The sequence below is a fragment of the Lissotriton helveticus genome, chromosome 4_1 (assembly GCF_964261635.1).
Source record: "Lissotriton helveticus chromosome 4_1, aLisHel1.1, whole genome shotgun sequence".
In the NCBI taxonomy this organism is placed as follows: Eukaryota; Metazoa; Chordata; class Amphibia; order Caudata; family Salamandridae; genus Lissotriton; species Lissotriton helveticus.
In genome coordinates, this window is record NC_136063.1 from 939700688 (window position 1) to 939719414 (window position 18727).

At 42.7% G+C, this 18727-nt stretch overlaps 1 protein-coding gene across 18 annotated transcripts in view; it reads left to right on the forward strand.

Annotated features, from left to right (window-relative positions):
* Positions 1–18727, forward strand: part of EPB41L3 (erythrocyte membrane protein band 4.1 like 3) — an 860969-nt gene that overhangs the window by 491210 nt on the left and 351032 nt on the right. For all 18 annotated transcript variants that reach the window (XM_078687549.1, XM_078687552.1, XM_078687558.1 and 15 more), the window contains one exon: positions 8149–8191. In XM_078687549.1, the coding sequence (XP_078543675.1) occupies positions 8149–8191 (43 nt within the window). The remainder of the gene's footprint in view (positions 1–8148; positions 8192–18727) is intronic.

Consider the following 18727-nt stretch of genomic DNA (forward strand, 5'->3'; position numbering starts at 1 on the left):
GTGTCAATAACAGTCAAGAGACAAACAAACCAAGTCTAGTGAGCGAGTCTCAAACTCTCGTCTGGCAGCAGCAGTAAGCTGGGGGGGTGGGGGGGGGGCGCTGCTCACAACCGGTGGAGCTGTTGCGGCGGCCAGGGAATATCCTTTAGACAGTTATGGAAAGAATCCATAACTGATTTTTGGAATAGTCCAAAGTCAAGATGAGCTAAGTATCATCAGCATAGTTCATGAAATTAATACCATGGGATCTAGTATATAAGGACAATGGGCCTAGGTATACAATAAACATGTTTGGGCTTAAAGCCAAGCCTTGGGGCGCCGCTGAGCTACTGACCTAAAGTTGGACCAATTTGATTGGAACTGAAAGGCTTGCGATCTATCTGCAAGGTGTGATTGAAACCATCCCAAGGCTCTGTAGATCACACCTATCTCTGATAGTCTGGAGGCAACATTTTGTTAATTATGGTGTCAAAAGTGACAGACAGATATAACAATACCAGTCCAATATCAATTGTCATTCTTAGATCTCCAAAGCAGAAATCACTTCAGACTGTTCCACGAGGCGGACTAAAGTCTGCTTGGCCATCATCCAAAAGACGTAGTCCAGAGTTTTGTCCGCTCCACGCGGATTTCCCCAAAACTCAGCGAAGAGACGCGGAGCAGTTTTTTCTCTCTTGCTGCTAGACCTCCTCCCGGTGAGATTTCTCAACACGGGCAATCACGGCAGGTCGCAACTGCTTGCGTTGAGGAATCTGCCTCTCGTGTTGAGAAAGTTGCTGCTCGAGTAGAATGTCTATTTGAGCTGCAGAAAGCAGCAGCACCCTCTGGTGTGACGCATAGTGCCATTCATTCGGATTTTACAGCGTGGGACAAACTCTTGGCGCTAAAAATCAGTGTGAGCAGTGCGCCTTAATAGACTTGGCCACTGGCGGAACTCCACGTTCCATTGTAAGAAAGAAACCCAGGAGTGTATTTAGTATAATTTGTCATTCCTAAACACTAAGGGTCCAATTAACAAAGGTAAACTTAGACCTGAAGTCCAAGTTCAGACTTGAAGTCTGAGGGCCCACTTCACTAATGTAAACTTAACCTTAATTCTAAGTTTAGACTTGCGGTCTAAGACCTGAAGTCTAAGTTTAGCTCTGTGAATCTAATTGTTTTAAAGTTGTAAACAAATTCACCAAGATTCCCATGCTAAAAAGAGAATGCTTTCCTTGCAACAGTAGACACGGATGAAACTTTTTACATCCTCATGATTTCCATGCAACAATGGACTTCAAGGATGCATACGTTCACATCCTAATGCATTCAACCCACAGAAAATATCTATAGTTTGTAACAAAAGGGGTACATTACCAATTCAGAGTACTGCCTTCTGGCTTCAAGTTTGCCCTGAAAGTGTTCCCAAAGAGGTTTGGAATATTAGTAGCATACATGAGACATCAGACAATTCATGTATACCCTTATTTACCTGGTTGGTAAGGGAGAGTTCAGCAGTGCATAAAGCACAAAGACACAGTGGTGCATGTGCATGTCTGTCGGGCTTCATGATCAACACAACGTAATCATCGCCATCCTCGGAGGAAGTGAAGCCTTTCCTAGGGGTGACAGTAGATACCACACCCTGCATTATCAAACCATTTTTAAGGAAAGTTAAGTCCATTGCAGAGCTTGATTCCCCTTTACCATAATTTTTAATTTCTGATAGTGAGTAATATGAGGAAATCGTTGGGAATCATGGCTTCATGTATTCAGTTGATTCCAAATGCACAGTTGGTATGTATGTCAGCACAACGCGGGCTATTACCACGCGTGCCATTACAACGCTCTTTTTACAACGCAAGTCGTTACAACGACTTGTGCTGTAAGCGCTGGATAGTGGAATAGTTTAATTTTCTATTCCAACTCCAGTCCACGTTACAGTAGGGAAGGTGTTGGAATAGAAAATTAAACTATTCCTTGTCCAACAGCGCCCTCCAGCGCAAGTCGTTGAAACGACTTGCGTTGTAAAAGCAGCTTAGTAATGGCAGCACGTGGTAATGCCCGGGTTGTAAAGGCTGTTCCCCCACAGTTGCATATGAGGGCCTTTAAGGAATGGTTGAAAAAAACATGATCTCAAGCTCAGGTGGATTGGGATAATTTAGTGGTTGTCCCAAATAGGGAACCGAAACAAAATGCAGCAGCACAAGCCATCATAATAACAGGGAATCACACTAGGGATGAAGTGAACACATCGACCAGATAAACATCAGGGTCCAATGGTCAGAAACAGATATAGTAATGCACATTAATTAGTGCTAGAAACAGTTTTCATAGCTCTTAAGGCTTTCCAAAGTCACATCCAAATGAGGTTGTGCACATTTTTGCAGGCAATAACACCACAAAGTTTTGCCTAAACAGACAGGAGAGAACAGACTTATTTATCCTGTTGAAAGTAGCAGAGGAGATTGGGAACTGAGCATTTTCACAAAACATAACACTGATAACGCAGCACATGTCAAGTGCAGAAAATCTTCGTGTTGGCAGCATAAGCAGACAGATGGGAACCACACAGGAATAGGAGTTGAAGTAGAAGGCCATAGATCACATATTTGGTATGTGGAGAAAACCCGACATAGACTTGCTCGCAGCAATCAAATAGTTTCACATCCAGGCATTGCCTTTCACATTCAGTGGAGAATGCACTGTTTATAAGTTGGTATAGGAAATGCGCATACACATTTCCTCTGAGACCATTAATCCTGACAGTGATAATCAGATTCAAAACTTCAAACTGGTATTGATATTGATAGCACCCAGGTGGCCAAGATATATTTGGTATTCACGAAGATACCTCACCAAAACAATATTGCATTACCACTGTGCAAAGGCCTACTAACATTACAGATGCAGAAAATATTTCACACGAAATCTCGCACCCTACAAACGTGGAGCTTTACTCCTGAAATCAGTGAGTTTGGGTATTTAAAATTACCAGCTAAACAGATGTATATTATCAAGGAAGAAAGAAAATACTGTACTAAAAGATGTTATGGGTCAAAGTGTTGTAAATGTTATAACTGGTGCAAAAGAATAATTTGCTTGCCTTAACTGGCAAAACAGTAACTATATCTTACTAAACATATTTGTTAAAAAGTGGCCTCAGTTGTGTGCATCAATAAAAGTTCACCTATCAACTATTACAGCTTATGCTGAAGGTGTTCAACAAAAGCAAATCGTTGTAGTACCAGTTCTAATTTTTTTTTACTAGAATGAGCAAAAAAAGTCCAACCAACACTTAGGATAAAACTACCAAAATTGGCAGGGTTAATGAAATCACTATTTGAAAAGAGTTAACGTTGAAATCACAGTTTTTTTGCAATAGTGAGTACTAGTGGCGTAACTGATGGGGCCTCCTGCAGAAAGTGAAAAGGACCCCCCCCCCCATTAGTTCCCCTTACACACATGCCAACAGGTCCGATTCAGTCCAAAATATGTGTTACTTTAGCTCTATTCCACCTAAAGCTGCCTCTTTTTCAATGTTAGTCAATGAGGAAAATAAATTCCCCCAATTTCTTTTCACTATCTTCCTCTTTCTTGTTTCAATATGTTGGAATATATATGCCCATATCTCACAGATATTCATTGATCTTCAGCTAAATGGGGCCCCTTTAAGGCTTGAGGTGGTTCCCCTGCACCGCAGGAGCTGTTGCTGACTGTCTTATGCCCCCCTAATTACATCATTACCTAGGGTTAATGAGTTACAGCCTTTAACAGAGGATAAACATACCTAATTTTCCAGAGGGACAAAGTTGGCATGAGAACACTTCCTGCATTTTTACCAAAAGTGGTGTCACCGTTACATGCCAGTCAATCCATGCAGCTACCATCACTCTTTCAGAATCTGCCCAAGGCAGCAGAAAGAGCTCAACATACATTAGATGCAAGATGGGCAATAATGTACTACATCAAGGGAACATTAAAGGAAGATCGGAAAAAACAATCAGTTCGTGTAGAAGATGTCCTATAAGTCAGGGGCACCAGCCACAAAATGTACTATGGCAAGATGTGTAACCAATACAAATATGATAACAGTTAGCAGGCAAAACACACATTAGGCCTAGAGCACATGCCTCGAGAAAAAGTGGCTCAATTAGCCTGTCCGTGCAATGTCTCATTAAAAGGCATTTACAGTACGGAATCATAGTCAACAAAGCATATGTTATCAAAGCTTTCATGTGTATATATTTTTAGAAAAAATGAAATTCTAATAGGACAAATGATTTAAAAAAACATTTTTGCAACAACTCTCTCATCAAGCCCTCCTCCACGGTGGGGGAAGGGGGTGAAACATAATTTATGCACAGCATATTAATCTGGAAGAGAATTAACTCTGCAAATAATACCGGTTACTTAATTGTTGGTATACATTGCACCTGGAGATGCTTCTCAATTCACATGCAACCCCCTCCCCGACCTTTCCGATTATGGAGGAAGTAATATAAAAAAAACTAAGCTAGTGGTCACGCATAGAGGCATTGTGTGATTACAGTTGATATACGGAGCCATTCAAGTCCACCCATCCACCCAAGTCGATCCCCAGTGGATATAAATATACTACTACACACAATTCTTCTACACCAAACAACTAGATGGCGTAATAATGCACATCATACAAATCCAGAACAGTCTCATGCTTGTACAATACTTGCTGATAAGACAAGTATCTGGTATTGTTGTAAAGTTATCCTGTGCCCTGGGCACCACCCAACTATTTGCTGTTTGGTACTGGTGGTAACTGACTCTGACTGGCTCTGGGTCAGGACTAGGGCTATGCTGAAAGAGACACGTAGAATACAGTGAAAACACCTACATATAGTAGGGTAAACTGTGTGCTAGGGTACTCCTGTGATTGGCATGTCCTCCCTTATAAGGCCCTAGTACATGATAGGTCAGGGGGATTGAAACTACCTTTAAGTCCCTAGTAAAAAATAGGACAGGACAGTTTACAGGCCAGCAGCCTGTTCTGCACTTGCCTGTGTGCACTGCTGGAGTCTGAGGCCAGTTTAAAAACAGGCCTGGGTTGCAGGACTGTTTTTAAAGTTCAAATTGTCCCCAAAATTGACTTTGGTGTTTGTGCACTTAAAAATTAATAAACTAAAATGTTTGGGCATGGTAGATGCCCCCAGGGTTATTCATAGGTGTCCCAGCGGTGGAGGGGGGGGGGTGGAAGGGGGGGACAGGTACTTTTAAGGAGAAACCTTATAAAAAGGTTTTTATATGCCCTGGGGTTAGTGAAATTGCATAACGCACTCCCCTCATTGTAGTAAAGTGCTTCCTAATTTCAACGCTTGTGCTAGGAGCACTGTGAAATGAGGATCTGCGATATTTTGATATATATAAGGAGCCTCTACACCCTTTCCGATGTGTTCCAGGGGTGAGGGGGGTCCTGTTGTTATCAGCAGGGTCCTTATAAAACCTGTTTTATATGGCCTGGTATTGGAGAAATTGCCCACATCATTTTTCCATTACAGATCCCCAGCCTATAGGTTATCATTGGAAGAGCTTATTTAGTTAATAACTGGAGAAATAAAAGCCCTAAAACTAGGATTAAAGGACTCAGTACAATAGTAATGATAAATCCGCCAATATGGTATAGTTGAATTTGTTCCAAAATGTACAGACAAGAAGTTATACAACTTTCTGTCTGTAAGCCACAATTCAGCCCTCTAGTGCTCTGCCTTGATTGGAGAAAAGTGGGTTAGCTTGGCTGCTTTGAAGAGGTGATAAATGACCCCTGAGGTTAGGAAGCCTTTCTGGGAGGATAGGTTGCTGGGCTTAGGAATGCAAGAGCCAGGGGGAGGGGCAGTAAATAATACCCTTCAATGGAAGGAGGAGGCAAGCTAAAGACACCACTTTCATTCACAACTTTCCTCTTTGAACTAAGTCAGATGCTAGGCTTAAGGAAGGAATGAGCAGATGCAAGGGGGAGAGTCTATGGAATTTAGCCATCCTGGAGGTGGGTTTAGCTAGCTCTTCTATCCCTGCTGAAAACATAGAATTTTGAGGAATAGTACTTTCTTGGATATCATTGTGCCACACTTTGAGGAAGTTGTCATACTCTGGGGTGTTGCCCTGCATCTCATTGGATATGAGTACCCTCCTGATTGACCCCAGAGAATACTGAATAAGTGTATGAGAGGGGCAGTGCCTCTCAGATCTGCTGATTAAAACCTAAGAGTACAAGAAGGGCCCACGCTGAGGAGTTTGATGTGCATTAACAGGCTCTGCACTCTGAAGATTGTGCCTCTTGCACCACCTGATACTACAGCCCTGTGGATCAAACCTGCTTCAAAAGGACTAAAGTGTGGAGTCCCTGCAAGCGGCAGGTTAACAGAGCTCACTTGGACCATCACCACAAAGAATCCTCAGCCTGGAGTACTACCATTGGATTTGGAAGGGTTTTGTCCATGTGGATTGTGGGAACTGAAGTCCCAAACTTTCAAGGACCCTCTTGGAGATTCCAGACTCTTGGATTGCGTTTTGGACCCGCAAGAGGAACTTCAGGAAGGAATTCCTAACAGAAGTAAGCCTGCTGGATGAGGCTGCACAACGTCTGGTGAGAAATCCTCCAGAAACTTGCAAAATGTGAATTTGTCCCTGTCAGAGGCAACAAAATGTCCAAAAGTGGCACTGTTGGTTTCTAAGCACTAGAAAGTGTCTAATCTTTAACAATTCTCATCTCTGGTTCCCTACAGTGGATATTTTTCATTTTGGTGTCATTTTAAACATAAAAATATTTCTTTCTTTTTTTTTACTAATTGATGTTGGATTTTTATTGTGTGTTGTGTCTTAAATTTGTACTGAAATTGGGGTTTAAATGCTTTACATACCTGTCTTTGAAGTTAACCTCATCCCTGCTTGAGATATTTTCCTGCTGTGCTGGACAGCAATAAAAACGGGTGTGGTCATGACGAGCTCAGCTCATCATGAGCACAGGAGCACTGTACTGCATGACGAGCTGAGCTCGTCATGAGCATCGAAGGGGTTAAGCTTGCCTGCCCGCAGCCAGGTTACTAAGGGTTGAGCATGGGAATAACTTTCTAAGACCTTTTTTGATCCCTATAGCGTGTAAGTGGTGTTATTGCAATTGGTAAATGCATATCTACCATTACTAATTATCCACTTTCCAACAGGTATCTTGTACAATTATGGTTCCCAAAACTACTTCAGTAGACCAGCATTGTTGTTGTTGTTATTACTTTATTCCCAGAGGTCTGTTTTGGCGTTAGCTCCTTTTGAATACTGGCTCTATGCTGGAGAAAATCGTAGGTCATTTGATTTGGGGGATATTTTGGGTAATTTACCATCCATCTGGTGAATTTTAATGTGTTTTCTGATTTATATATGAAGGCTTTATATATATTTATTTACACCCTGTTTTAGTGGTTGCTTTTCTGAATTGGAGAGAATAGCCAGGGTCATTTACTAAAAGGCGAATTGTCATGTGTTTTGTGATTTTTATATGTTTTATATCATGAATTGGTATATATTTATTGATACTCTTTTAGGGGTTTTGTCCATGCATTTGATGAATTGGTATATATCTATTGTTACTAGGTTTTATAAATATGTCCTTTGAGGATGATTTCTAATGATTGAATAAAGTTGACATTCATTAATTCAAACTTCATTTGAGGTAACTTGCCTGTATCAGCAAAATTTATATAATCGTGTGACTCGTGTATAAATCTCCAGACACCTTCCAGAATTTACCTTCTCAGAGCGGGTTGCATTGTAGTGTTTGAGTGCATTTCAAGCAGAATAGGACGGGGGAAAAAATTCTTTCCTGAGTGACATTTCAGCCGATTCTGAACTATTGGCTGGCGCCTTTGGGGTATTGACAACCCACAATTCAATTTATAAATAAGCGAGCCAAAATAAACAGACCTGCACTTTTTGAGGAAATGCACCTCACAGTATTGATTAAAGTTAAAGGGTCGATAACATTTATAAATGGAAGAAACAGAAAACCAAGCTGACTGTTGTGATTGTTTTAGATGTGACTGCAGTTTTGTCTTGGGGTCTGAGAAAGATTGTTAATGAAGTGCTGATCTTCCAGAGTGATTTCTTGACAGTAAAGTTCATTGATATTATTTACGTTTTCAGAACTGGCTAGATCCTGCAAAGGAAATCAAGAAGCAAATCCGAAGTAAGTTCCAATTTCATTCTGATATTGTGGCATTGTTACACGGGAAACAAGGATGATAAAGAATGTTTTTTTAATCAGATTCAAAAGACAAAATGTCTCTTAAATTAGCTATAAACTATGAAATGGTATGTGAAGCGTCGCTCCTTCAGGAAAGCGACCTGGTGGTGCTTCCTGAGGGAGAAAACTCTCGAGGCAAAGAACTTTTAGACGTGTTGCATATTTTGTGAAGTACTGCTAACCAATGTATGCTTGTTGAGATGAATGCGTTTGATTCATGGAGCACTTAGTTGTTCCAGACTGAAATAACGCAACGAAAAAAGAACAAAACCCTGCCAGGGCTTATATCTAGGTCCTACAAGAGGATCCTTCAGATAGAAACTGAGGTGACTAATTAATGAACATCAGAGCCAATTACTACTCAACAGTCATTCATTTCCTTTTTTTTAATAAAATATATGAATTTATTGATTTGTCAAATACATAGACATTTATTGAATATAGATACACTTAATGTTATGATAATAAATAAACACGTTTTTTTCTCATATCAATTTCAGAAACGCTGTTTTAGGCATGTGGACGTCCCATACACTCCCAACCATTACAACAAACTACACACTCTATTACACACCATAAATAGATACCGTTCATTCATACTTAGTCAATACAACACTATCACTTTCATACTGGTACAACAGGGCCTACAGTCAGAATGGAAATAAAGCTGTATGGAAAAATATCTTTCAGAGGAGGTGAGATGGCAAAGACAGAAAGACAATATTCAAGCCGGAATAACACAGCTTCTGCCGCTCACAGGAACAACGCCAACGCGCGTTTCGGTGTGAGGTTCTTTTCAGGCCACACCTTCATCAGGGCAATGATGTACCAAGGGGTGGGGGACACACGACTGAAAGTACAAAAATATATATATATATGTAGGGTCTGATAAATGTATACATAACGTGTGTCATTTAACAACATCACATTTTATTACATAAAGAATAGAAAGAACTGGCTCTGATGTCAAAACTTCACTCTATTCGACCGCCTTTATGCTGAGTCCTGAATATTCCCCCCCGACATCTAAAAATCCAAACCTGTCTATGAAGCCAGTTTATTTATTTATTTATTTATGTTCTTATAACGCGCCTGAATCAGCCCCGAAGGGGTATCTCCGCGCGTAGCTTCTGTGAGGGTTGAGAAACATATTAGGTGATGACAGTGTAGGGAAGCAGGAGAAAATTAATCTAGGGTGAAAAGGTATGTTTTTAATTTTTTTCTAAAAGAAAGGAGGTTAGGGATTTGTCTCAGCTGTGGGGGCAAGGAGTTCCATAGCAAGGGACCTTTGAGTGAGGGTGCCCGGCCTCCCTGTCTTGCTCTGGTCACTCTGGGCACCTGCATCAGCATGGTGTTACTGGAGCGCAAGGCACGTCCAGGAGAATAAGGGACAAAAATGTCTCTTAGGTATTTGGGCCCAGTCCCATAAATACACTTGTGCATAATGCAACATAGTTTGAAGTTGACGCGTTGTCTCACCGGGAGCCAATGGAGGTGAGAAAAGAGTGGACGTGAAGGGGTTCTGGGGGGAGCATTCAAGATGAGTCTTGCTGCAGTGTTCTGCACCACTTGCAATCTGCACAGTTGTTCTTGATTGGCAGAGATGAGTAGACCATTACAGTAGTCTACCCGCCCGATAACTAGTGCTTGTACCAGTGTTTTTCTGTGGATATTGGGCAGGAAGGGGAAGAAGCGTCGTAGGAGACCAATTACTCGGAAACAAGTTCCCGTGACTTGACTGACATGGTCTTTTAATATCAGTGTTTGGTCTAGGCGCACTCCCAAATTTTTAATGGTCTGTTTTGGCGCAGGGACAGGTCCTAGCTCAAGTGGCCACCAATCCGGGGACCAGAGCAGGGTGGCCCCTCCAAACAACATGACTTCAGTTTTAGTCACGTTGCATTGGAGGAAGTTCTGGGCCATCCAACCTGCCACAGCTCTCATACCATTTTGAAAGGATTGCATGACTGCAGGTGTGATGATTTGGAAGGGAAACAACAGCTGGGTGTCATCAGCGTAGGAGATTGGGGAGAACCCACGAGATCTTATGATGTCCGCCAGGGGGGCCACATATACGTTAAATAACGTGGGGCTTAGGCATGAGCCCTGTGGCACTCCCTTGGTGAGCTTCCTACAGATAGATTTGTGGGAGCCTAATTTGACACCTTGTTGCCTATCCGCAAGAAAGCTTTCAAGCCACGCAAGGGCGATCCCTTTTACTCCTACCTCCCTCAAGCGGCCGAGAAGAATTTTGTGCGACACCGTGTCGAAGGCAGCGGACAAATCCAATAGCACCAGAATCACTGAGCTCCCCCTGTCAAGTGACATCCTGATGTTATCAGTTACCGACAGGAGGGCTGATTCGGTGCTATGGTTTGGCCTAAAACCAGATTGAGAGTGGTCTAGGCCGCCCGCTGCCTCGATGTAATTAGACAGGTGCGCGTTGACATGTTTCTCGGCCAGCTTGCTCAAATATGGTAGGAGGGAGATGGGCCGGAGGTTGGAGAGCTCCGTCCAGGGGAGAGCAGCATTCTTACGGATGGGGTTCACTACCGCTCTCTTCCATTCGGTTGGTACATAACCCTTCTTCAAAGACTGATTGATTACATCTTGAATGTGAGGGCCTAACAAAGTACTGAGGGAGGTTAAAATTTTAGCAGGAATAAGGTCATCCGGGGACCCGGATTTTACGTGGGTCATTAATGTTAGAAGCTCTCTGTTATTGATAGGAGGGAAAGTGGTCAGCATAAAGTTAGTATTTTCAATGGGGAGGGGGGCGGCCAGAGTGCCATTACCAGTTTGAGATGCTAAGATTTTATCATAAATGGATTCTATTTTGTTTTCAAAATACAGGGAGACATCCTCACATAGGTTTTGTGAGAAGTCGTCCGGACTTACACATGCCATAGGCTTGACAAATGTCTCAAGAATCCTATAAAGTTCTTTTGGGGAGTTGCCAGCTTCCATGAGCTGTTGGGCTATGTTGTTTTTGCGGGCAGCTTTAACGTGCTTATAATAGTTTGTTTGGGCTGCACGATGTGCCTTCTTGTTATCCTCAGAGTGGGATTTTCTCCACCTCTTCTCTATCCTCCTACATTCTTGCTTCTCTTTTCTGAGAGCCTCGGTATACCATTTTTCCTGTTTGGCCACAGCAAATTGCTTGAAAGCTTTGTCCTGTGAGTGAGGTGGGCCTCTTTTAAAATTTTTAATGTAACATGGCATGCATGAGATATGTCGAGCAGGGCTTCCTTACTTCCGCGTGGTCCAATCCTATGACCTTGTTCTCTCTAATTGAGGGAGAATATCCATGATGAGTGACGTTTTGACATCAGAGCCAGTTCTTTCTATTCTTTATGTAATAAAATGCGATGTTGTTAAATGACACATGTTATGTATAAATATATCAGACCCTACATATATATATATATATATCTATATTTTTGTATTTTCAGTCACTTTGTTGTAAAACCAATACAAGTCAAAAAGGTTTCCAGCCTGCTGCTAAGGGAGAAAAGGAGGCAAAGCCATTCAGATACACTCTGGAGATCCAGCCCACAAGGTTATGGAAGCAGTGCCTAAATTGATCTCGGGCACTCTTGACATCTAGGTGGTTACAGGCCATAATTCTTCACCCACTTTGGCACTCTAAGCAGGCACTACATCAGTCCTGCCGAACTGCTATCCACCCCCCACCCCCACCCCCCAGGAACAAAAGCAACCAGACTGCGTTCCCGCTGCTTATGCCTGCTGCTCGAGTCCTGTTATACAGTCCATCTCTTTTGCCTAGTATGTCACTCCTGACAGAGATCAGCTCTATACAACTTAGTTTTGATCCTGCTCAATAGGTTTTGGGCTGGTCATCTCCAGACAGGAACAAAAGCAACAAGCAGCAATGTTTTTGGGGGTTGATGGAGATATCTCTTCCGCTTAGCACAACCAGGTTAGTAATTTTTCTGCTATGGCCAGGGAGAGATGCGAGGTTGAAATAGGCAGTGGATGTGGGGCTGGCAGCACCCAGGAGCAGAATATTTTGCTTTTGCCCAATAAAGCAAATGCAGTTTTTTTTTACATCCAGTATTGTCCTTAGGATAGAGTCAGTGAGATAGGCAGGTTCCCAGATCCATCATCCACCTACAGGTGAAAGTTTATCAACATGTGATTATTGATCTTAAGAGTGTCTTGATGAATTGTAAGCATGTAGTTGTTGAAAAGTGCTGGTGACAAAGCTGAGCAGTTTTTGAGAGGAATAGGTCTAGTTGGGTCTGGAGGCTAACCAGGGTCTGGTGGCTTAGTAGACTAATGTGTGCACTGCAGGGGCCTGTGCTCGACCTCATGGTCACTGGTTTAAATCCTATTAAGTCCACTCAGCCTTTCATCCTTCTGAGGTCGATAAAATGAATACCATTGAGTTGGGTAACAATAAACATCTGTTATTCTGCGCCCAGATGCCCTTGGGTGAACATGTGCTTTACAAATACACGTCATCTTATGTTATATAGTTAGTCATTGCAGTTGAAAAGGAAAGATGCATACCATGCCAAGGTCAGTTTTATTGATGCTGGCCAAAGATGCTAGTCTGTCATTGAACACCTGATGGTCCGTGATATCATATACCACCGAGAGATACATTAGAATCATGGCACAGGAGATGCCTTGATCATGGAAAATAAGGTGTTCCACGAGGTCCGGTCAGAGGCTACGCGCAGGTATCGAGCGGGTGCCAGGCGTTGCGGGCGGTGTGCCATTGTCGCCTCCACCCCCCTCCCGTGACCTATGGGGCGTGGATCTTTTACATAACGAACTATACAGGTTCCTCCTATTTTTGAGGTCGCTTACCCCACAAAAACCTGGTGGCTTGTTTTTCTCTTTGCACCCTTTTTTCACAATTTCTTTTAACTTTCACGCCCTCTGGTAAGGGTGGGCCTTAGCGTGCCCATACCGCCGAGGTACACTCCCCATGGTCCTGACGAATGCCCAGTAATCACACATAGACGGGCAGAAACATGTTGACCCCACTTTAAGTAGAAATAACCAAACAATTAATTTGGTAGTTTCCACACATACTGTTTTTAGTATGTCAGATTGGCCACAGAATAACATTTAATTTTTATGTGAGACACAATCTGTACATTTTTAACCCTTCACAACAACACCTTTCTCACAAAAACCAGCTCCGCAGTAAATCTGGCGTTGAAGCACACCGGGGAGGCATTCGGCTTCTCCCGGTGGGCCCGATAATGAAGCATGTTACCATCCAGGATGGTGAGTGGGGGCTTTCTAAGCAAATCTAATTGATTTGTTTTTTCACCCATCCTCTTCCCTTTGTGCTTCTACACATGTATTGATTTACACTCTTTTGTTGTTTATAATTGATTCCCAGGGGGACTGAGAGTGTACTTCTACTTCCCTCCCTCTCCTGTTGTTAATTAGTAATGTTATATAGTTAGTCATTGCAGTTGAAAAAGAAAGATGCATACCATGCCAAGGTCAGTTTTATTGATGCTGGCCAAAGATGCTAGTCTGTCATTAAACACCTGATGGTCCGTGATATCATATACCACCGAGAGATACATTAGAATCATGGCACAGGAGATGCCTTGATCATGGCAAATAAGGTGTTCCCATGAGTCCTGATGTTTAGTAGTTTTGACTCCACGCCATATCACGATCTTTAGCATGACTGGGAATCTGTTTTTAAGGCTTTTGACTCTGGGTGGGTAGACAGGTAACGATTGAGGACCGTTAGAAGTATTTCTGAAACATAGGACAGGTCTGAGATTGTGCTATGGCTGGAAAGATTGTCAGGATCAGCACATAGTTTCTTTAAGTTAGGATTGTTGATAGAATATTTTGGGACATGTGGGGTGGCTGTAGTTGTGAGAGGCATTGAATAGCCTGGTCATGTTTGGTGTACGAGTTGTAAGACAGTGAGTGATCATTTTGGTAAAGGGAATCTGTGCAAAAACAATTATAAACGTGATCTACATCTGCCTTTCTGGTTTCTGAAATGTGTGGATGATAGAGCTGACAGTTTTACATGAAAGCCTGTTTACCAGCTCAAGGACACTATACATTTAGCAGGACAGAAGGTGCAGGGTGAGAAGTGCCTTGCACAATATCCACATGCAACCAGTGTATTTCTGGTGCTCGAGATTAGTGTCACAAGTCCCTTGGTGAGCGCTCCATATGTTACTCCCCGACACAGCCCTAGACTCTTACAGTTTTTGAGGACCACCCAAAATTGCACTTATTTTAGTGTGTGGTAACTTTCGTCCCCATGCCCAGGGTGTGACCCTACTAACAGTTGGTGGCAGCGGGTTCTGGGACTTAGATGGAGGCCTTTGTACCTGCTCCTTAATGTGTGGATTGCCTACTGCCTCTCCTGGTAAATCTGTGTAGTAGGTAATAACTGCCCCCACTCCACCTGAGTATGTGTTGCATGCAAGTACATGGGAGGGGATATGTATGCTGGGAGATCCGAATATATACCTTTGCATAGCATGAGTTACATCACATGCTTTTACAATTTGTTAGTTACAATGACAGCGTTGTTACAATGCGAGCCATTACATCGCAAGTCGTTTCAACGACTTGCTGTAGGGGGCGCGATGGATTTAGGAATAGTATAATTTACTCTTCATACTCCAGTTTGTGCAACAGCAGGGAAGGTGTTGGATTGTAAATCCAAAACCAGTGCGCCCACTACAGCAAGTCATTGAAACGATTTGCGATGTAATGTCTTGCTTTGTAACAACGAGGACGTTGTAACAACTGCGTTGTAAAAAGCATGCGATGTAAGGCATGCGATGTTATGGCTGTTTCCCGGGAGATTCCCATGTATGAATAAAACCCCAAAGTTTGAAGGTCACTTTATACACTGTATACGACTAATGACAGTCAGAGATGGTGGTCATTAATTTACTTCGTATCCCATTTTGCTGCCCATTTAAATGTCTCTATCTACCTGTGATTGGCTGTAAAGCCACATCCACTGTCTCACTTTAAATACAGATTCTTAGAAAGAACTTTCCTTACTCAGCTGGAAACTATGATCCAGTTCCATAGGTCAAGGTGTGACATGGGAAAGAACACAATGATACGGAGACTTTGACTGGTGGCTTGGCCAAATGACCACACCTCAGAGAAAAGACTGGGTCGATGCTCTTATCATTTTGCTTAGTGCCGAGTGCATAGACTGTCAACATAGAACACATCAGTGGCAAGGTCGCCATTTCACCCTCCTGTAGCTGCGTTGGAGATGTGGCTACTTGAAAGACAAATGAAGGATTAGCTGCCTAGGACATCTGGAGTGATTTTTTGATTTTGACTCAGCATTTGGAAATGCCAGTTAGACTCTCGTGCCTATCCAGGGTTCACTTCACCTTTTGGCTCGCTGAGGCACTATACACCTATGGAGACCAACCACCCGTACTTTTCATGGACTGTCCCTGATTTGGATCTCACATTCGTTGTCCATGATGATCCCTTTTGCGGACACCTTTTGTCTATAATTTTGGGCATTGAGGGGAGCCCTGCAAGAAGCATCAGATCCCTGATAGGGCCGCCTCACACGCTTCCTCTGAGCACAAGAGCAACCCCACCTCTCCCAATGTCATTCTGTATGCCGGCTGATTGTCACATACAGAATGGCAATGGGCCAATCTGGCGATGAGGAAGAGGTTATCAGATGTCTTCAGAGTTACACCATATTCTAAAGAGGAGGCGCCCTCATGAAGCTGATGGGATAACTCAGTGGGTTCAGTGCAAGGGCTTGAACAAGTCTCAGATTCGAAAATTGGTGGGATCAATTCAATCATTACACGTGATGTATGGACACAAACTGCTTTCAAGTCTTAAATATATTATTGCATGCCCCTTTTACATTTGCTCATAATACACATTCTCTAAGTGAGTAATATTTGGTAATATACATACAAGGTTCGCAGTTATACATTTTCACGTATGCTTCTCCAAAAAAGGTGAAACATCTGCCTTCCCATTTGAATTTATTTTTCAAATGGAAATAAAATTAAGTCCATCTCTCTGGCTAATACTTGTGCAGATTCAGAACAGGAAGAGTTGAAAAAAGTTAAAGATTATAGCTTCAGACAAGCGCATTTTATACATCAGTATTAATGTTTTCACATTGTATGTGACTGCTTTTATCAGTAAACCTCGAAAGCTTCTAAGCAAATTCCTCTGTTAATCTGTTAAAGAAGTCTGGAATTCACTCATTGCATTTTCATTTTTCACAGACCACAACATGAATATGATAAAAAGACAGAAGATGAACAAAAAATAAATGATTAAATACCAACTCAAATACCATAAAATACATTTTGTAAACCAGAAGTACTATATTCAATATAATAATTACCCACTAATAACATTTGACATGGTGACAGCTGCCAGAACCCATTAGACAATGTGTTCACCGCTCATAGACTGGCAGAGTGAACGGCCAGGAATGTAGACAGTGTCCACCAGCCCAGCATGACCACAGAAAGAGAGTGTAAGGCATCATGCATAGCCAGGAGGGTAGACATTGTCCGCCATCCCTATGATCCCACAGCCAGAGGGTGTAAGGCAGAGTGTACAGCAAGGACTGTGGTGTCCACCGTTCTAGCGTCCCCAATGCCCTCAGAGTGTAATACTGGGACTATACTCACACAGTAAAGTTGTGCACCTAGGCTGCCCTCGCCGCCCTCTCGCTTCCTCTGCTCTCATCGTGACCTTAGGCTCCAACTTTCACTCTCTGGGAAACAAACAGCTTTCTTATGAAACAGACTCCACATGACTACTTGTGACAGTTTCTCTTAGGGGAGGTACTGCTAGCAAGGGTGTGGAAAATAAAGAGCTCCATAGGTGCTGGGACGGCTGACTCCGTCGTGCAGCGGCGTATCGCAGCTTCCCCGCTCACGGCGCCACACCCCTGGGTGACTCAACCTGCCGTGCCAAAACGACACATGGTGTCAATCAGCAAGCGCGGAAATCAGGCTAGAAATGTTCCTTTTGTCTGCCAAAAAGCAGTAAACGATTTCCTTTTACGGCAGTGGTACCACAAGAGACGTTCTGCTGTTTTGCCGCAGGGTGTCGCTGCTGCCGATGCCACCCGGAGGCGGTGCAAGCAGCCCTCCACCTGCCGTGAAGCCGCGAGAGATGTGTAAGGCAAGGCTTTGTGCAGCCCTCTGTGGGGGAAACAAAAACAATGGCCGGGCAGATTGAGTTATTATAACAATGCACCACCTAGTGAAATCAATTGCTAGGTTGGACAACCATTTGTATTGAGTTAATTCTTATTTTATAGAGTTTTTTAGAAAGTTTATTGGCATCAAAATACAACACGATATTTACACAAATACATAAATACATTCAATCCACTGAAAAAACATATCAAACAGAATGATTAAACAAAAGAATTGTCACAGAGGTGTTCACATGGACAACTGTACTATGCCTCAAATAGATCAATTGATGAGGCACCAGTCCTGAATGAAAATAAACAAGTGGACTAGCGGATTGTTACATTGGCCTACTTGTTAACACCAACACAAGATACACAATGAAGTTCATCACAGAGTGCTATGACTAGGAATAACACATAAACTGCTGGATAATTTACAAGTGTATTAATTGATTCCTATCAAGCCCCATCTATTTTGTATCTTGGAGGTAAGAACGTCGACGCGTTTCGAACCCAATATGATTCTGCGGGTTCTCCTCAGGACTCGGACTGGGGGGTCGCTGTCACTTATTGATGAGGGGTTCGGGTCGCTCCCTCGTTAAATGCGCATACAATGCGGGAGGCGGGTGCCGGTACACGTAAGTTTATCAATGTTCAGATCTTTGTGGCTTCGTGTTTGGGCCAAGTTCGTTGTGACTGCACGCGTGTGGAATCCGCTAGTCCACTTGTTTATTTTCATTCAGGACTGGTGCCTCATCAATTGATCTATTTGAGGCATAGTACAGTTGTCCATGTGAACACCTCTGTGACAATTCTTTTGTTTAATCATTCTGTTTGATATGTTTTTTCAGTGGATTGAATGTATTTATGTATTTGTGTAAATATCGTGTTGTATTTTGATGCCCAAAAACTTTCTAAAAAAACTCTATAAAATAAGAATTAACTCAATACAAATGGTTGTCCAACCTAGCAATTGATTTCACTAGGTGGTGCATTGTTATAATAACTCAATCTGCCCGGCCATTGTTTTTGTTTACTTCATAGTAGTGGTCCAGGCCGGACAGTGACAGGACCCAAGCCTTTCCTTGTTTTCCTCTGTGGGGGAAGGCAGGCAAGACAACATAATCGGCACTTGCAGACAACAGCACCAAAGTTACTTCTGAGTCCTTTCCACCACAATTATTTTGTCTTTTAAAATGTTGCACCCCTAAGAATATTGCACCTGAGGGAACTGCCCCTGTGGCCCCGCCCATGCAACGCCAATGCCTACCAGTATGGATGACATCTGACTCTTA